Source organism: Engystomops pustulosus, chromosome 3, assembly GCF_040894005.1.
Source record: "Engystomops pustulosus chromosome 3, aEngPut4.maternal, whole genome shotgun sequence".
Lineage (NCBI taxonomy): Eukaryota > Metazoa > Chordata > Amphibia > Anura > Leptodactylidae > Engystomops > Engystomops pustulosus.
In genome coordinates this window covers 233528188-233549452 of record NC_092413.1, presented here as the reverse complement: position 1 = coordinate 233549452, position 21265 = coordinate 233528188, and the positions used below count along the sequence as shown (strand labels likewise).

At 47.4% G+C, this 21265-nt stretch overlaps 1 protein-coding gene across 1 annotated transcript in view; it reads right to left on the bottom strand.

Moving 5' to 3' along the window:
- Positions 1-333: 333 nt before the first annotated feature.
- The window catches only part of LOC140123031 (vomeronasal type-2 receptor 26-like), a 39385-nt gene continuing 18453 nt past the window's right edge, over positions 334-21265 (bottom strand). The window contains exons 4-7 of the mRNA XM_072144283.1: positions 18779-19576; positions 13384-13605; positions 5978-6101; positions 334-1337 (exon numbers count right to left, since the gene is read on the bottom strand). Of these exons, the coding sequence (XP_072000384.1) occupies positions 334-1337; positions 5978-6101; positions 13384-13605; positions 18779-19576 (2148 nt within the window). The remainder of the gene's footprint in view (positions 1338-5977; positions 6102-13383; positions 13606-18778; positions 19577-21265) is intronic.

Here is a 21265-nt window from a genome sequence, read left to right as displayed (position 1 = left end):
TGTGCATAATATAGTCACTGCTGGTATATATTTTGTTTGTGCAATATAGTCACTGCTGGTAGTGATTTATGTGTGAAGTATAGTCACTGTAGGTATAGATTTATGTGTACAGTATAGGCACGGCTGTTATATATTTGTGTAGTAGAGTGACGGCTAGTATATATTTATTTGTGCAGTACAGTCCCTGCTAGTACTTTATGGTTGTGCCGTATAGTAACTGGAGGTTTATATTTGCATTTCTAGATAATTTTGTCCTTGTGCATTTTAGGGGTATCCTAGAGGTGACGCGCCATTTACTTTTCTGCCTCCAGGGAGTCTAGAATCAACTGTCCACTAGGATTGCGTATAAGAATTTTTGGGGAATCCTTGTATTGCATAATTTACTGTTTCCGTTTCCTCTGATTCTACCCTGTTTCTAAAGTTATATTGTAATCTTGAGGGTTTTTTAATTATTAAGTTTCCTCTAACATTCAGTTCTGGTCTCAGAAGAATAATGTAACATTTAGGAATGAAGATACAAACCAAAAGTCCTGCACTAGAAACCTCAATGGTGAGGACCTCCACAGCCACCATGTACTTCCCCTTGGTGCTGAGATAGGCCAGAATGAAGGAAATCCACAGACTGCAGAAGACCAGCATGCTGAAGCTGATGTACTGAGCCTCGTTGAAGGTGTCTGGAAGTTTTCTGGCAAAAAATGCTACAGCAAAGCTCAACAAAGCCAGGAGTCCCACATAACCTATAGCAACATAGAAAGCAACGATAGACCCTTCATCACAATGTAGAATGATCTTCCCGATTTCTGTTGTTGTATCTTGATATGGGAATGGTGGAGAGAAAGACAACCAAAAGACACAGATGACAACTTCAACAGATGAGAAGATGATCAGAAGACCAGATGAGAAATGTCTTCCGAGCCATCTCCTCAGTCTTGTATCTGGTTTTGTGGCTCTAAAGGCCAAGATCACTGTGATGGTTTTCACCAAAATTGTAGAAACTGAAACTGTAAAGATGTTACTAAAAGCCACTTGTCGGAGTAGACAGGACGTCTCGGTTGGATGGCCAATAAATAGAGGAGGGCAGAGAGAGGATAAAATGAGTGTGAGAAGAAGGATAAAGCTCAGGTTCTGGTTATTGGCTTTTACAATGGCCGTGTCCTTGTGTCTGATGAAAATCCCCAATATAACAGCAGTCAGAAGACAGAGGACCACAGCAAGGACCACAAGAGACAATCCCAGGGTCTCCTCATAAGACAGGAACTCCACCGCTCTGAGGATACAGGAGTCTCTTCTCTCGTTTGACCATTGATCCCTGGAACACTTCAGACAAGTTTCCATATCTGTGGAGATGTGATGTACAGGACACATTAATAATTACTTACATTGATGTTACACATGGAACTTCTTATTGTGATTTGGTTTATTTATTCTTTTCATTTTTATGATTTATACAGTAGTCACATTTCTCCTATTACCTGTTTCTGGATTCATTATAATGGTAAAAACTTCCTGAACCTTGGAGAGAGATTAATTGTAGATAAAGTACAGTATGGCCTTACCTATTATGTGAGTACAGACGAATACTCTAGATTTTGGGGATTATAAAAGATGATATAGTATGGAAACTCCAACTGGAAAACCTGTTTTAATAGATTAATCAAAGTGTTTTATAGATGAAAGTCTGTGTAAGGATCAGGGGTAGTGGACCTACTGTACCACCGTGAGAGATGACATAAGCAGATACCTGGGAGCGGAGTCTCTTGTTTTCACCAGAGCCTGCCGCAAAGCAGATTGGACTTGCTGAGGCAGGATATCACCAGGTTGCTACACAGGCACAACTTTGTTGCGATGGCGGCCAAGGAAAGCTACAGAGTCGTGAGGCCGGACAGGAATTCGAGACAAGCAGCACTGGATCAAGGTCAAATTCAGAGCAGAAGGTCAGGGCTAGCAGCGGAGAAGCGTAATCAGGAACATAACCGGGGTCACAATGGGAATTCACTAAACAATTGCAGGGCATAAGGAGCAAGCTTTTTCAATGGAACGAGGCAGAAAGCTCTGGCATGGGGTTAAAGGCAGAGGCTGGCTACTTCTGAATCATGGAGAGGTAAGTGAGACTGCTGCTGGCGTGGAGAGGGACACAGAAGAGCATAGGTAAACCTGCAACCCGAGACGTAGGGGTATCCGTGACAGTTGCCCCCCCCCCCTCTTCGCCCTCCCCCTCTTTTTGGTCTGAAGGAACTGCTGCAGACAAGTACAGTCCAGGATGTTATCCCCGGGCTCCTGATGATCTCTCTTCAGGCCCGAGCCGCTTCCAGTTGACAAGGAAGAACTGCTTCCGACTTACAGTCTTTGATCCTTGCAGACATTGGTGGAGTCAGCCACAAGAGCAGGAGGAGGTACTTGGCGGGAGAAACAGTTCAGGATGACTGGTTTCAGAAGAGAGACGTGGAAGGAGTTTGGGATGCGCATAAAGAGAGGAAGGCGGATCTTATGCGCCACATAGTTTATGTGCTTCAGCACAGGGCCAGCACTAGGCAAATTTGGTCAAATGCCGATGCCCAGAGCTGCTGGGGGGCCCACATAAGGCTGCACATAACAAATCCATGGAGGGTAAGGGAGACTTATATAAAATAACTATGAAGGGACTGTTTGGTATGATAAACTAGGGAATATTTTAGGGAACAGGGGACTGATTTTGTTTCTGAATTTTTAAGGCTACTACGTGAGTTCACTACAAAGGGGCCCACTGAGACCCCAGCAACCAACCTGGCGCCGACCCTGCTTCAGCACCTCGAATGGTCCCAGGAAATGTGGACCAAGTTTGTAGCTGTGAATCTTCAGACAGATATACCTGGTGGACAGCCACACCTTATTACCCGGAGAGAAGATAGGTGAACAGGCCCGGCGCCAGCACCCGACCAACCCGGGCAAGTCCCGGGGCCCCTGGGTACTGGAGAGGCCCACTCGGGCCCCCAGATCAATTGTACCAGTGTTGCTATAAGACACTGGTACAATTGATCACCATCCGGATCGATCACTTTTCTGCCTCTATGCTGCGCTGGTCAGGAGCGCAGCATAGAGGCAGAATCTAAAACTCACCTGTCCTGGTTCCCACGATGCGGCGCTCCGCAGGGTATGCGACAGCTCTGAAGCCGGCGCACATGATGACATCATCGGATCACGTGTGCCGGCTTCAGAGCCGGCGCGTACGGGAGGTCCAGGCCAAAGACAGAAGGCAGCTGCAGGCACTGCTCCGGGGGAACCAGGAAAGGTGAAATTTTTTTTTTTCCTGAAGGGGGGGGGGATCAGGGGGTCTGCAGGGAGAGAGGGGAGGGAGGGGGTCAGTGTGTCCGCAGGGGGAGGGATGGGGTCAGTGTGTCCACGGGGAAGGGAGGGGATCAGTGTGTATACAGGGGGAGGGGGGGTGGTCAGTGTGTCCGCAGGGGAGGGGGGTGGTCAGTGTGTATGCAGGTGGAAGGGGGGGCAGTGTGGCCATCGGAGGGGCCCACTATGGCTCTGTCGCCCAGGGGCCCACTAAAACCTGGAGCCGGCCCTGTAGGTGAATACCTAAGTTTTTTGTCGGCCTTGGTTCGAGCAGACGCCTGTAGCAAGGAGAGTCGAGTCTGCTTCCAGATAGACTTAAGATCTTGGACCAACTCTTCCATGGCGGCAACATCCAAAGGCACAAAAAGAGGTAGAGGAGGGCTTGGGTGTTGTCCTTAGACAATGAAGAAGGGAGCGGAGCTAGCAGAATTGTGCCAATGGCAACAGAGTGGATGAGTCATCCTGATGGGCAGAGAAACAATGATGGAGATAACAGCCCAGAGTCTAGTTAACTCTCTCTACTTGTTTATTTGACTGTGGATGGTACGTAGAGGAGAAATCCAACTTACTTGAAGTTGGCTACACAGGGATCACCAGGATCGGGAAATAAACTGGACCCCATGGTCTGAGACAATCTGCAGGGGGATATATAGAGGATGGGTCGGCTAGATCTAACGGGCGCTGACCACCGGTAGGGGGTGTATCCACGGCAGTGAATCACTGACTCAACTCCAACATAAAGATGATTTTCAATAAATAACATACCTTGATTTTATTTTTCTAGTGTATTTCAAATTCCTTCTAACGTGTTTCAGGTCGGACGACCCTTTCTCAAAAATAGGAGATGCAATGAAGCTGGAAGACCTGGACCTGGAATATCTTAGAAAATCCATTCCCACCCAGGTGACTGTATTACCGGAAGATAAAGGGAGATCTGTAGTAAAGTCCATGGCTTTGTGAGTCCATGGGCAACAGGGTATTGGCAATGGTAGGAGCAGACCTGACTTGTTATGGGCACAGGAAGTGCAGGAGCTCACAAAATCCTGTACGTCCCTGACCAGATAGGAATGAAATATGAGAGCGACACATCCCAGGGTGTCAAAGCCACTTGAGAGAAATGTCCCCAAGTTAGTATCCTCTTCCTAAGAGCTGGTCGGATATAGGTCTTGCCAGGAGGAAGCTGCCGTAGGTCCACAGGAGAAGCAACATTCAGCCGTTCAGAAGGAACCATATGGCTAGGAGCAGGTTCTTACCCAATTACACGAGAGGCATGAGAGATGGCATTGGCCTTAACATTCTTCTCTGCAGGATGGAAATGTATCATGAAGTTGAAGTGGGAGAAGACGAGGGACCAATGAGCCTTTCGAGAGTTGAGATGCTGAGCAGTCTGCAGATTCTTAGGGGCAGTGTAGATACAGGCCGGATGACGAGCTCCTTTCAGAAGATAACAACTTTTCTCTAAAGCTAGCTTTATGTCCAGAAGCTCCCGATCACCATGGAATAATTCCTCTCTGCAGAAGTTCTTAGAGAAGAAGCCACAGTTGAGGGTTTGACCTTCGGGCCCTTTCTGGGTGAGAACAGCTCCAGCACCAACGGATGAGGCGTCAACCTCTAGCAGGAACTGTTTCTCAATATCAGGTTGGATAAGAATGTAAGGAAAGAGACAAAGGCAGACCTTAGCTAAGAGAAAACTTCTTCAGCTGCCGGAAGCCGGCACAATAGTAGAGGAAAAATGTCGTATGAACTGCCGGTAGTAATTAGCAAAGCCCATGAATCTCTGTATAGCACAAAGTCCTACTGGGCAAGGTCACTGAAGAACTGCAGACAACGTGGCAGGGTTCATGCGTAGTCCCTTGTCAGAGATGATGTATCCGAGGAACGGAAGACTTTTCTGATGAAATTGGCACTTCTCGAGTTTAGCATTGGCATTGGCTCTTAGGCACCTGAGAACTTGCCATACATGGGCCCGATGGGAGCTTGGAGAACAGCAGGATATCATAAAGACAGACCACAATACAGGTATACAGTAAGTCGGGAGGCTGGATCCCGTGTGCTGGTGTGGAGGGGCACACAGAGGAGCCCAGGTGGGTTGCAGGGCGCTGTTTGCTCTATATCAGTGATGGCGAACCTTTTAGAGATCGAGTGCCCAAACTAGAACCAAACCTACTTATTTAAATGCAAAGTGTCAAAATAGGAATTTAAGTGGTAACATGTTGCTACCTGTTTTGTCAAGGCTTTTAATTGTATCGGCGTCCTGAGGACACCAAAACAGTTGCAAGAAAGAGCAGAAATTCAGATGATCATTGTTGCTTCCTTCCAGGGTCCCCTGAACAGGATGAACTGCGGGGCCCAGAGCAGGAGCTCCAATAATAATGCAGCCTTGTCTGCACTTCCTTGCTTCTCCTGTAGTCCCAGGCTGCTTTAGGGTGTGTAGCTTTAAAATAGCCCAGATCACAGCATGTCCTGGGTGGCCAGAGACTGCAGAAGGAGATTTTGAGTCCTGTCTGGGGTGATGGCCTGGGTGCCCACTGAGAGTGCCATAGGTTCGCCACCACTGCTCTATATGATTAATTGGCATTGACTGTTTATTGAGGTTTTTCTTTCAAACTCCCCGGCTTCATTCACTGCACATTTGGTCATCTGAGGGTAGTATTACCTGTCTGGTTGGAGATTTCCCCCTCTGGACATGGGACACAGTAGTAGCAGCATCTCGGTTTTCCTTCATTGAGGACTTTTCTGTATCCATGTAGACAGCGAGGATTGCAGAGAGATTGTGGAGTCTGGAATAGAGGAAGTTCATGAGAAATCCTGGAGCTTCTGTATACAGGACTATAAGTATCAGGGTACAAATGGGGGCCCAAAACCTGTGTCCAGCTGCAGGGAATGATGGGAAATGACCATACAACTTGTATTTCATGTATTATAATGATTTTGCAGTGACAGATGCTCTATAGATCAGACAGAAACATCAGCTACTTATCTGTGGATTATGTTTGATGGAATTAATGCGACTCCTCAGTACATAGATTGGAAAGCAGGATGGGATTATGGTGTGATTTGAGATGTTATACCCCAGCCCAGAATAGAACAGCTCACTGACATTAAGAATGTATGAGGAGGGCTCATGGACCTTTACAGACCTTAACTCGTGGAACTTAACTTTTACTGGTTTGTAATTCTTGTATTTTTTTTTCAGTTTTTAGCACTTTATTTGCAGAACAAATCTACTTTTTATTGGTACTATTTAGAGATGAGCGAACACACTTGTCCGAGCTTGATGCTGGTTGGAGCATTAGCGTACTCGTAACTGCTCGTTGCTCGGACGAATACTTCGCCAGCTTGAGAAAATGGCGTCTCCCGCCGTTTTGATTTTTGGCGGCCAGAAACAGAGCCAATCACAAGCCAGGAGACTCTGCACTCCACCCAGCATGACGTGGTACCCTTACACGTCGATAGCAGTGGTTGGCTGGCCACATCAGGTGACCCTGGAATAGACTAGCCCCTGCCCGCGCTGCTCGCATCATTCTCTGTCTGGATGCCGTTAGGGAGAGAGCTGCTGCTGGTCAGGGAAAGCGTTAGGGTGTTATATTAGCTTACTGTTAGGCAGGAGTGATTCTCCAACAAGAACCCAACAGCCCTTGTTAGGGCTAGAATAGCGTTATATATATATATTTTTTGCTTGCTTGTGGCTGGGCTTGCTGGCACTAATAGTGCAGCTAGTACCATATTGTGACGAATTTGCAGGGAGACTTGCGAACGTTATATTTAGCTCTTAGTGACACACATATCCATCTCAAACACCTAAGTGGAACAATTTATTAGGGGTTTGATTGAATTAGGCACAGTCTGCATTTTCTTTTCTTTTCTTCTTCTTCTTTTTTTTTTTTTTTCAAAACTAAAAGTCATCAGGCACAGCACACAATCCTGTTGTGTGCTGTCAGTGTAGGTTAGAAACTAGCCTTAGCAATAGGATAGCATCGTTTTGTTAAAAAAACACCAAAATAACACCAAAAAAATTTACAGTTTACACTTTAATTTTGAAAATGTTGAACCCGAGGGCTAGGGGTAGAGGACGAGGGCGTGGGCGTCCAACAACTGCAGGGGTCAGAGACCGTGGTCCTGGGCGGGGTGAGACACCACCTGCTTATGAGGGAGCAGGGGAACGCCGCAGAGCTACACTCCCTAGGTTCATGTCTAAAGTTACTTGGACTCGTGGTAGAGCACTGTTGAGGTCAGAACAGTGCGAACAGGTGATGTTGTGGATTGCGGACAATGCTTCTAGCCATTTGTCCACCAGTCAGTCTTCCACACAGTCCACCCATGTCACCGAAATCAGCACTCCACCAGCTCCTCCACCTCAGCCTCCTTCCCCCCAGTCTGCCCCCTCCCAGGAAAAAATGGCATTTGAACTGACATACTCTAAGGAACTGTTTTCTGGACCCTTCCCAGAGTCACAAACCACTTTTCCGGTTGCTGCTGAGCTCTTTTCTGATGCCCAGGTTTTCCACCAATCGCAGTCTGTGGGTGATGATGACATTGTTGATGTAGTGGAAGAAGTGTGTAAAGAGGTGACGGACGATGATGAAACACGGTTGTCAGACAGTGGTGAAGTTGTTGTCAGGGCAGGAAGTCCGAGGGGGGAGCAGACTGAGGGATCGGAGGATGATAAGGTGACAGACCCAAGCTAGGTTGATAGGCCGGGTGAACACACTGCTTCTGAGACGGAGGCGAGTCCTCGACGAGAACAGGTTGGAAGAGGCAGTGGTGGGGCCAGACGGAGAGGCAGGGCCAGAGCTGTTGCATCAGCGCCAAATGTTTCACGTAGTGAAGCTCTCGTGGCGAGGGTTAAATTTTCAGAAGTCTGGAGGTTCTTTAAAGAAACACCGGATGACCGACGGACTGTGGTGTGCAACCTGTGCCACACCAGGATCAGCAGGGGTTCCACCACTACCAGCTTAATCACCACTAGTATGCGCAGGCATATGAATGCTAAACACCCCACTCAATGGAACCAAGGCCGTTCACCTCCGGCCGGGCACACCACTGCTCCTTCCCCTGTGTCACTTGCTGCCTCTGCTAGTCAGCCATGATCCATGATCCTCCACAGCATCCACCAATGTCTCCATGCGCAGCGTTCACCTCTCCATACCCCAGACGCTGGAGCGCAAGAGGAAGTACAGTGCAACCCACACACACTCCCAAGCCCTCAACGTCCACATCTCCAAACTACTTAGCCTGGAGATGCTGCCCTATAGGTTGGTAGATACCGAGGCCTTTCTCAACCTCATGGGAGCGGCCACCCCTTGGTATTCAGTCCCCAGCCGCCACTACTTTTCCCGATGTACCGTCCAAGCCCTGCACCAGCACGTGTCAGACAACATCATCCGTGCCCTGACAAACGCCGTTTCTGACAAGGTCCACCTGACCACGGACACGTGGACGAGTGCTGCCGGGCAGGGCCACTATGTATCGCTAACGGCACATTGGGTTAACTTAGTGAAGGCTGGGACCGAGTCTGACCCTGAGGCTGGTCATATACTGCCGGCGCGGAGGATTGCAGGGCCTATCTCGGTCTCTCAGGCCTACTATGCCTCCTCCTCCGAATTACCATCCGTGGGCATGGCGCCATCAGTCGGTAGCTCTAGGCACAGCAGCAGTGCCGTTGCTAAGCGACAGCAGGCGGTGCTCAAACTGCTGAGCCTAGGCGATAAAAGGCACACCGCCCAAGAGCTATTACAGGGCATCACGGCGCAGACTGATCTGTGGCTGGCACCGCTGAACCTGAAGCCAGGCATGGTTGTGTGTGACAACGGCCATAACCTGATGGCGGCTCTGCAACTCGGCAGACTGACACATGTGCCATGCCTGGCCCATGTGTTAAATCTCATAGTTCAGCAGTTCCTCAAGACATACCCCAATCTGTCTGATTTGCTCACGAAGGTGCGCCACATCTGTGCGCATTTAAGGAGGTCCAGCACAGATGCTGCCACTCTCAGAGCAGCGCAGCGTCGCCTCCAACTGCCCGCTCACCGACTGTTGTGCGACGTGCCCACGAGATGGAATTCAAAATTAGCCATGTTATCCAGAGTTTACCAGCAGCGCAGAGCGATTGTAGACTGCCAGATGTTAACTTCCGCCAGAACTAGTAGTCAGGTCAGTCAGCTTCCTCAAGTCTGCAATGAGGAGTGGACGTGGATGTCTGATATCTGTCAGGTGCTGAGTAACTTTGAGGAGTCAACACAGATGGTCATCGGGGATCATCATCATCAGCCTCACCATCCCGCTGCTTGGCCTGTTGAAAAACTCTCTTGTCAGTATGAAGTCGGAAGCTTTGCGCTCGTCACAAGAGACGGGGGAAGAAGATTCCCTTGTTGATAGCCAAAGCACCCTCAGGTCTGTTTCTCAGCGCATATCGGAGGAGGTGGAGGAGGAAGAGGAGGAGGAGAATGTTGGCGACACAGAAGAGGGGAGCATTGTTCAGTCCTTCACTGTTCAGCGTGTATGGGCAGAAGAAGAGGGGTTGGAGGAGGAGGAAATGGACAGTCAGGCCAGTGAGGGGAGTGAAGTCTTGTGCTGGGACTATTCCAGCACCGATTACTGGGTATTCACTCTCCTGGACCCACAGTACAAGCAAAATCATCCCTGGAGAGGAAAGGAGTGTGAGAATGCATGAATACCAGCAGGCCCTGGTGCACAAGCTGAAACAGTATTTCCCTTCTGACAGCACTAGCGGCAGAGGGCGTACTTCTGCGGGACAAGTAGCGAGGGAGAATAGGCGAGCAGGCAGCTTGTCCCGCACTGGCAGGGGTACGCTTTACAAGGCCTTTGCCACTTTTATGTTACCCCAGCAAGACACTGTCACCTGTCCCCAGTCTCGGCAGAGTAGGGCTGATATTTACAGAAAGATAGTGAGGGAGTACGTAGCTGACCGTACCATCGTCCTAAATGATCACACAGCTCCCTACAACTACTGGGTTTCAAAGACATGTGGCACGAACTGGCGCTGTACGCCTTGGAGGTTCTTGCCTGCCCTGCCGCTAGCGTGTTGTCTGAGCGGGTTTTCAGTGCAGCTGGTGGCATCATCACCGATAAGCGTACACGACTGACAGCGCTGACAGGCTGACACTTATCAAGATGAATAAAGGATTTCCATTCTTCACCAGGTGAAAGAAGCTCAACCTGAATGATGTATGCACTCCTCCTCCTCATTTTCCTCCTTCTCCTCCTCTTTGTACACTAAAGCAGAGGAAACTGGCTATTTTTTGCCAGGGCCAACTGGCTCTAGGTATAGTACTCTATGTATTTAATTTTTCTGGAGGGCCACCCACCCGGTCCTCTGGTTTGAAAACTTGTTTGGACTGCCACATAGAGGCACCATCCAAATTTAATTGTCTCCATAGCAGCCTCCACACGTAGTCTTTATAGCTGCCTCCACACGTTGTCTCCATTGCTACCTCCACACATCATCTCCATAGCTGCCTCCCAAAGTCGTCCATATAGCTGCCTTGATACATCGTCCCCTTAGCAAATGAGCTGTGTCAGGCAGAATTTTGGGTTGTTTTCATGGCTTCCACATCAAACTTGTTAACTTTTTCGCCACGCTGCTGTGTTATCCACAAAATATACTGGCAATCTTTTATCATTTACCGCATCTGTTTACATTCCCCTCATCCGCCATAACCAAATTTTATAAGAACAGTACTACACTTGATCTTATCCGAAAGGTTCTTAGAAGTGCTATTTGTAGCCCCTGCCTGCTTTGAAAATTATAATTTTTTCAAAGTAAACGCTTCTGGCCCCCAGGCCCATTTTGGGTTGGGAGGAGCCGAGAGACAGGGGCTTGGACAGGCGAAAGCTCGCCTGGCAGCGGACTGCCAGCTCCATCCCAAGATAATGGAGCCTCAGAGGCATCCATGCATACTGCCCCTGCTGTTTCCTGTCCATTTCGCCTCCACGATCCTCCACAGCGTCCACCAATGTCTCCATGCGCAACTTTCAACTCTCTATACCCCAGACGCTGGAGTGCGAAAGGATATACAGCACATAATCCCCTTATCAAATGAGCTGTGTCAGGCAGAATTTTCAGGTGTTTCACCAGATACATAATGTAACGCGGCCCATCTGTTGCCGCCATGCTGGAGACCTGAAGTTTCAATCATAGCAGCGCAATATGGATGCCCATACTGTCGCTTTTAATCATGAAAGTCATCTCCATGGCTGCCTCCACATGTCGTCCCCTTATCAAACAAGCTGTGTCAGGCTAATTTTTCGGGTGTTTCACCAGATACGTTATGGAACTTGGTCACTTAACCAGACAAAATACTGATACATACAGTGCTACACGTTATCCTTGCCAAAAGGAATTTTTTAAATTGGTTTGAAGCCTGAGTCCATTTGGGGTATGTCGCCATGCCACTCTCTAGCCTGCCGCTGCTGCCGCTGCCTCTGCATGCCGTCCCCTATAGTGTCAGGGTCAATTATTGGATGTTTTAGATGCTATCTAGCCTCATTTGGTCACTCTGTCATTGCCATGCTGTTGCCCATAATTTTGGCATAATGGTGCGATTAAGCAGCCTCGGAGGCATCCATGCATGCTGCCCCTGTCCATTTCCGTGGTGTTTCCATCCTTTTCTGAGGTTCCCAGGTGTTTGGCCAAGCTTCCCTGTGCAGAGCCTTAGTCCCCTTAAAAAATGCTGGAGTCTCCCATTGACTTAAATGGGGTTCGTTATTCGAGACGAGCACTCGAGCATCGGGAAAAGTTCGTCTCGAATAACGAGCACCCAAGCATTTTAGTGCTCGCTCATCTCTAGTACTATTAGTAATTACATGTATTGTTTTGGAAAGGTTGAAAAAAGTTCAGAACTGCAACATTATGTTTCAACCCCTAGCAATTAATGCCTGACACCTGTGATCGAGGACAGCACCAATAGTGGTTATTACCGGTGGGGTTTGGTTCCAGGTTCGGTGTCTGGACCTGGTCAGATATTTTAAATTCGGAGTTGAAATTTTAATGAAATTGGTAATCACCACTAGGGAACATAAAAATAGTTAAATAATCATCAAAAAAGTTTTGAAAAACCTGACCAAGCTACATAGAGGACGTCTGAATAAGAACTCCCGCACACGGACCCCAAACTGTGGCTTATCAGCCATTCATCAAACCCAAAATTGGAAAATCTAGGAAAGACAAAGTAGTATACTACTAGGGGCTGGCTGGTTGTATACTACTGGGGGATGGCTGCTGTCTACTACTAGGGGCTGGCTGTATACTACATGGGGGCAGGCTGGTTATATACTACTAGGGGCTGGCTGTATACTACATGGCGCTGGCTGGCTGTATACTACTTGCAGCTGGCTGGCTATATACTACTGGGGACTTGCTGGCTATATACTGGGGGGGGGGGCTGTGACAACCAATGCATTTCCCACCTTTGGCTCATACTCGAGTCAATAGTTTTTCCCAGATTTTGGTAGTAAAATTAGGGGTCTCGGCTTATACTTGGGTCGGCTTTTACTCAAGTATATACGGTATGCATAAGAAAAAACACCCCTTTTTGCATGACCCTATGTGGATAGAAAAAGTTACCTAAAGTGGATTTTTTCCCATTGTACAAATATATATTGCCCCAAGGCCTAGGGGCCACTCCGGCCTATATCGGCGGCAGGGAATCTGATCTAAATAGGACCTTCTTTCAAATTAACAAAATCTACATTAGATCCCATGGGTTTTGGAGGTATATTAAAATTCAGGAAAACTTAAAGGCGGTATAACACACCTGGGGTTTTAGTAAAAAAAACAACAGATGATTGTTAGAGATGTGGCAACACAGGGGTTTTTTGGGTCACATTTTCTGGAGATTTCTCAAACTGTTCTGTTTATTGGAATAGATTTGAACCCAAATAAGAAATATAGTTGGTAAGCAGGTCACACTGACACCAAAATCTGTTTACCTAGTAGGTCCTGGTCATCACATAAAATGAGAAATATAGTACGTAACACCTTGTGACAAGTTCCCTTTAAATATTTCTAATAATATCTATTGCCTCATACAGTTCATCTACCTGAGTAAATTTTGGGTCCCAGTGAATGTCGCTGTCATTTATCATGAATTGCTGATCACCGCCCACATCATTATAATATCCGATTCTTGTTATTTCTTTTGTTGTGTTCAATATATAATAGTTTAATACATCAAATCGTGCAGACGTGCTTCTATTCTCATTGAAGTGAAGCTCCTCCCCCCCAGGAGTCGTGAAATTCACCGTCTGTAAGTAGCGATTGACCTACAGAATAACAGAATGTTTTGTTACTGTTATACAATTTAAATCTCATCAATGTCCAGGAATTAAGCAAATGAGATACGGCTGGGAGGGTCTGTAAAAACAAGAAACCTTCTATACTCACTCGTTCTGCACTCCTGTTTAGGACGAATAGGAACACAGGGAAAGAAGTTTTTAAAACCCCCAGAAAAAAGGCTTTAAAAATCATGCTAATAGGGTCGAGAGGCTCTAGGCTCTACTAACATCTATGGAGCCTCCCAAGCTCATTTGCATAATTTTACAAGGCTTTTTTTTGTAAAAACCAGGACATAAGAAGCTTAAAGAGAACCCGTCATGCAAAATAACCCCCTAAACTAAATATATTTTCATAAACTGCCATTAGAGAGCATTGCCTCCATCCCTTCATTGTCCCTCTACATGCCTGTAAACCTAAGCAATGAGGTCCTAAAGCTGTATGCAAATGACCTGTGAGATGTCCAATGAGTCATTAGCATATTCAAGCTGTCCACTCTATTCATGAGTGGGAGGCACAGACACACCCTCAGTGCATGACTGACAGCCTGTATAATGATGTGAGGCTGTATAATGATGTGCTTCCTGGGGCTGGTGGCCACGCCCCCTGCAGCCTGTGTGTGTGTGTGTATAGGAGAGATACAGCAGCTCCAGGCAGCCATGTTACAGCAGAACATGTCAGATTCATGTGTAGCTGATGTCTGTGTCTCTCACCTGTATATTAGGAGGATGCAGCATGTCAGCAGATGCAGCACACACACTAGCCATGCTTTACTATACATTACACACAGACATGAGCAGGGGGAGGAGAGGGGAGGGGGAACAGGGGTGACATCACTGCCCCTGACCATGTGACCAGCCTCATTTACATGATAAAGAATAGATGATTTTACAATGAATAATGTATGAAATAACTAGATAAAGGCTGGGATGGGATCCTTGTGAGCTGCTCCAACAGGTAGAGGTGACAGGACTAGTGGCAGAGACCTGATGACAGGTGTCCTTTAAAGGGGTTTTCCCATCTGGCCATTCAAATTTATTTAATTGCCATATGTAAACATTTCTTCAATTGGATGTTTAAAAACAATGTTCCTGTGTGAAGATAATGCAACACCCTCGCCGATGCAATGGCGAGTGGGTGCTTGCGAATAAGCCCCATAACATGTCACCACATCAGTGCAGTGCACATTGCAGTGGTTAATCCTGCCTGGCAAGGCAGAAGTTAATTTGTGATGTAATAATGTCAACCAATGTCTGTGTTACATCCTGTCTCTGTGAACTGAGAGGTAATTGGAGGAGCAGCCACCACCTGACCAAAGGGAGGTAATAAAACCCCCTGGCCAGGAATGTTCTGGGTTCTTAGAGAGAAATCTCTCTCAGGAGAGAGACCGGTCCTAGTCAGGCCCTCTGGGTCTGCAGGACACAAGCAGTGAGTAGTTCGCTGAGCAGTAGCTTAGAGTCTCTAGCATACCAGACCAGTGCAGGAAGAGCCTAGCCCCTGCCTGAAGTGGAGCAATAAGACTAGAGTTAGTGTAGCGAGGAAAGGGGTATCATCCTACCTTCAAGGGTGATACCTGAAGAGATCCAGGACCGAGCTGAAGCATCCTCTAGGACACAGCTGCCTCCCAGCCTGCTCTTACATCCAGGCTGGTGATCTACATCCTGTGGCTCCCTCCAAATACCTCTCCAGTACTCCACCTGTTAAAGGCACGTTTTCTGCAGTTCCTGCCGGTTGCAAAAAACGAACTGTAAGTTGTTTCCTTCAACTTCTGCCTCCGTCTGGTCCCTGCTACTACCCCTGCCTGCATCACCGGGCACCCTGTCCATCACCCAGAGACTCACACTCGGGACATTAAGGGGTTGCCCCAGGGAGATCCGCTATAGCAGCCTCTCCCTCATCTTTTCTTGCCAACACCACCCTGCTGGAGACCTGCCAGGCTGTAGGACAGCCCTCCGGTTCCCCCGTACCAAGCACCGTGACAATAGCGTGCTTAGGCCGCAACCGCCAGCCACTCCGGTACCGCGGGCCCCGGCTGTCTCCAGGCCTCACCTCAAGGGCTAGGCCCCGGTGGGGGATGTTGCAATAATTTCTCATAAATGTAGTCATGCTGTCCCTTAGAAACGAGATGGCTTCCTCCGATACGACCACCTCACATTTTGGCTGCAGTGGCCAGACATGCGCTATTGAGTCCTGTCCGAACCATTTGGCTTCAGCAATCATTACCACATGACGCCTGTATGACCTGCAGTAACTCCCGGACATTTCATGTATAAAACCTTTTTGTTTCTTTGGGCAATCCCTCGAGCAGAGGTGACCGTAATTTTTGGTAAAGAATCAGCAACAAAGGGAGCACAGTCGTGAAGTAGAACAAACTTTCTTAGATATTTTAAACTTTTGTAAAAAATAAACTGAAAAGTAGGGTGTTCAATATTATTCCGCCCCTTAAGTTAATACTTTGTAGCGCCCCCTTTTGCTGGGTTTACAGCTGCAAGTCTTAGGGAAGTGGTGGCGAACCTATGGCACTGGTGCCAGAGATGGCACTCGAAGGCATCTCTGTGGGCACACGTGCTGTCTCCCAGGCACAGGGTTTGCCAGACATGGCACTTTCCTGCAGTCTCTGGCAGTCCAAGTAGTGCCCTGCCTGTGCTGCTTGGTCCTGTCCGAAGAGTGAAAAGGTGTTGGATTGGAATCAAAAGTTCTGATAGCAGTAAGTTTGTTACTGCCTAAATTGCTGTGCTGGCACTTTGGGAAAAGCTAATGGTTTTTAAGTCTCATTTTGGGCACTCGATCTTTAAAAGGTATCAGGTCTCTATAAGTTTTACACATCGAGAAACTGAAATTCTTGCCAATTCTTCCTTGAAGAAGAGCTGGAGATCAGGGATGTTGGATGAAGCGTTTGTGAGCAGCAGTTTTCAGCTCTTTCCTCAGATTCTCCATTGGATTCAGGTCTGGACTTGGTTACGTTTGCAAACCCTCCATTGTAGATTTAGCTTTATGTTTGGGATCATTGTCTTGTTGGAAGATTATTCTCAGTCCCAGTCTCAGGTCTTTTCCAGACTCTTTTTCAGGTTTTTTCCCATCAATTTTAACCATCTTTCCTGTCCCTGCTGAAGGAAAGCCCAAACCATGAAGGTGCCACCACCATGTGTGACAGTGGGGATGGTGCCACCACCATGTGTGACAGTGGGGATGGTGCCACCGCCATGTGTGTCAGCGGGGATGGTGCCACCACCATGTGTGACAGCGGGGATGGTGCCACCACCATGTGTGACAGCGGGGATGGTGCCACCACCATGTGTGGCGGTGGGGACAGTGCCACCACCATGTGTGACAGTGGGAATGGTGCCTCCACCATGTGTGACAGTGGGAATAGTGCCTCCACCATGTGTGACAGAGGGGATGGTGCCCCCACCATGTGTGACAGAGGGGATGGTGCCCCCACCATATGTGACAGTGGGGATGGTGCCCCCACCATGTGTGACAGTGGGAATGGTGCCCCCACCATGTGTGACAGTGGAGATGTTGCCCCCACCTTGTGTGATGGTCGGGATGGTGCCCCCCACCATGTGTGACAGTGGGGATGGTGGCCCCACCATGTGTGACAGAGGGGATGGTGCCTTCACCATGTGTGACAATGGGGATGGTTCCACCACCATGTGTGACATTGGGGATGGTGCCTCCGCCATGTGTGACAGTGGGGATGGTGCCCCCACCATGTGTGACATTGGGGATGGTGCCTCCGCCATGTGTGACAGTGGGGATGGTGCCACCACCATGTGTGACAGTGGGGATGCTGCCACCACCATATGTGACAGTGGGGATGGTGCCACCACCATGTGTGACAGTGGGGATGGTGCCTCGCCATGTGTGACAGTGGGGATGGTGCCTCCGCCATGTGTGACAGTGGGGATGGTGCCACCGCCGTGTGTGACAGCGGTGATGCTGCCACCACCATGTGTGACAGCGGGGATGGTGCCACCACCATGTGTTACAGTGGGGATGGTGCCACCACCATGTGTGACAGCGGGGATGTTGCCACCACCATGTGTGACAGTGGGGATGGTGCCACCACCATGTGTGACAGTGGGGATGGTGCCTCCGCCATGTGTGACAGTGGGGATAGTGCCTCCACCATGTGTGACAGTGGGGATGCTACCACCATCATGTGTGACAGTGGGGATGGTGCCTCCGCCATGTGTGACAGTGGGGATAGTGCCTCCACCATGTGTGACAGTGGGGATGCTACCACCATCATGTGTGACAGTGGGGATGGTGCCTCCGCCATGTGTGACAGTGGGGATGGTTTGTTCAGGGGATGAGCTATGTCGCTTTTACGCCAACCATGTTGTTTGGCCTTGTGGCCATAAAGTTTGATTTTGGACCCAGAGCACCTTCTTCCACATGTGTGGTGTCTCCCAGGTGGCTTGTAGCAAACCTTCAACAAGACTCTTTTTCTGGATATCTTTGAGAAATGGCTTCTTCTTGCCACTCTCCCATAAGAGGGCAGATTTATGAAGCGTACGACTGATTGTTGTCTTCTGGCCAGACTCTTCCACCTCAGCTGTAGATCTCTGCAGGTCATCCAGAGGGATCATGGGCCTCTTCTTCACTTACCTAGGGTGTTCCTTGGTCTTCATGATGCAGAACCTGAGATATCACAGATCAGGTGGATTTATACTGAGACTTGATTGCACACAGGTGGATTATATTTATCATCATCAGTGATTTAGGATGACATTGGGTCATTTAGAGATCGGAGACTGAACGTCTGTTGGGAGTTTGCTGCACTGAAAGTAAAAAGGCGAATAATATTGCATGTCCCACTTTTCAAATATTTTAAAATATCCAATAAATTTTGTTCCACTTCACAATTGTGACCCACCTGTTGTCGATTCTTCACCAAAAAATTACAGTTTTATATCTTTATGTTTGAATCCTGAAATCTGGAAAAAGGTAGAAATGTTAAAGGGGGCTGAATACTTTCGCAAGGCGCTGTATATGGCATCTAATACACATATTTGGTCACATTATTGGTTTTCTCATTGCTCATTACTCACATTGTGTATTTTAATGATATTTTAAGTAACAGAAAACGGTAACATAAAATGAAGGCGAATGGGTCATGAAGGCCTCTTCAACATTACTGCCTTCTTGGGTATTTACCTTTGATAACATTCGGGACCTGTTTTTGGCCAATGACATCAGATCTCCTTCTCTTAGTGATAAATCATGTAACGCATAAGCCACAGCGTAGACTGCAGAGTACACACTGAAGGTAAAGCGGAAATTGTTGACATCATACATAGAAGGATGAACTTTACTGAAGAGATTTGTATCGTTACAGGATCGGCAGGCCGGGTCCTGAGAAGGATTTTCACAACATTCAAGATAAAAGTCCCATATATCATACGTTATTTTGGAATCTGGATGTTTGAAAGGACCAACGTTGAGCAAAAAATCCTTCAGCCCTAAAATATCTCTAGTAGATAGAGAAATCTGTAAAGATCCAATCAGCTCGTGACCAACATCAATACTATGCTTAGTAAATAAAGGCGATAGTATAAAAACTTTCCTATTATTATATCCATGAAGCAAATAATTCTGAACATCCCTGAGATCCCTTGTGTTACCAAGAAATATGATAACATCACAATTGCTTTTGAGTATCTCTTGGACAGCGAATTCGTAACCAGACATAAAGTTTGTTAATGTGTATTGTTTATAGACAATGGTATTTAGAACAACACATATCCCGTTCCGGGTCAGGACACTAGTGAGATCTATCACCGCTCGTTCACTGCTCTCATCATCCGCTCTTACAATTCCCACCCAACTCCATCCAAAATGCTTCAGTAAGAGAACAATCGCATTATGCTGATTCCAATCATCCGGGACTGTACGGAAAAAAGTTGGGAACCGGATCTTATTGTTAAATATAGGATCCATAGCCCCATAGCTGATCTGGGAGGAAAATAAATAATATGTGATCAAACGATTGCTCCGGGGTAATTTACATTTCACATGGTTGATAATGGATTTGGTTTTGTATGGATAGCTGCAGAGGTGGGATCCAGTCAACAGCATTCAGCCTGCAGACTAGAGGGAAGAAAAGCACAGGAACTAGGTCATTTTACTATTGTTAACTGTGGGGCAGGCACTGTGGCTACTTGTGAGCAAGCACTATGACTATTGTCTATTTGGGCAGCTGCTATGACTACTGACTAGGGGGAAAGTACTGTCACTTTTGGCTACCAAGGGCTGGCAATTTGATTTTTTTCTACTGAAAATAGGCTATATGACTTTTGTGGGGCAGGGACTATGACTATTGGCTACTTGTGTCAGACTGTGTGACTAGTGGTTACTGTGGGGGCATGTGCTGAGACTAGGTCTATTGCTAACTGAAAGCAGATGCTCTGACTTGGCTACTGGACCCAAGCACTGTGACAATTAGCAAGTGATCTATTGGCTACTGGGGAAGTCAATGTGACTACTGACTATTGTAAGGTAGCTACATTGGAGGTACTTTATCATTACGTTCTATGCAGTCAGATTCATTAAGGTGGCTTTGGCCCTTGATAAATCTGCTGTGTTTTTTGCTGTGTGCGTTGTTGTCGCATAAAAAGTTGGAAAAAAACCCAACAAAAATCCCAACATAGACCAGGGTAGGGACTGGTGTAAATTTGCACCAAAACTTGCACCTAAACGGAAATTGCGCCAAATCACAAATTATGCATTTAGTAATATTGTGAAAACTAATCTATGCAAATAATGAATTTGGCGCAAGCAGGGTCTATGTCAAAGACCCTGTCCTATGTTCATTTGGTGCAACGGAAAGTCACAAAACAGCATTTGTACCACAACTGCGCCAAAAAAGCCAAACAAAAACGCCAATGATAAATCCTTTGACTATTGGCTACTGTGGGGGAGGTACTGTGACTCTTGTTTATTGTGAGGGTAGTCACTATGACTATTGCCTACTTGGAGAAGTTGCTGTGACTATTGGATACTGTACGCAGGCACTGTAACAATAGGGTCCTATTGTTTAGGTTTAGTGACTTTTGGCTAATGAGTGTAAGGGCTGTGACAATTGTCTGCTGTTGGCAGGCACTGTGACTTTTGGCTAATGCAAGCAAGCTCTCTGACTCTTGGCTACTGGGGAAGGTATTTTTACTTTTGTCTACTGGGGCATGCATTATGACTATTGAGGAAAGGCACTTTGACTAAATAGGGGAGCGCTCTGTGACTATTGGATACTGGGTGCAGGCACTGTGACTATTTGCTACTGTGGGGTAGATAATGTGATTATTGGCTACTGCTGGGCAAGTGCTGTGAATATTGGTTACTGAGGCAGGTGCTTTGATTGGTTACTTTGGAGCAGGCACTGTGACTGTTTGCTATTATGAAGGCAGGTACCATGACAATTGGCTACTAGAAGCAAACACTGTGATTATTGGCTACTGGAAATAGTCACAGAGATTAAAGGCTACTGAGGGCAGGCACTGTGACTATTGTCTACTGTAGCGAAGACACTGGGGCACATTTACTAAGGGTCCGTCGGGTCCATCGGTTTCCCGAATATTTCTGATTTGCCCTGAATTGCACAGGGGTTTTTGTTGCACACGAGCAGATTGTGGCACATCAGCGGACGCA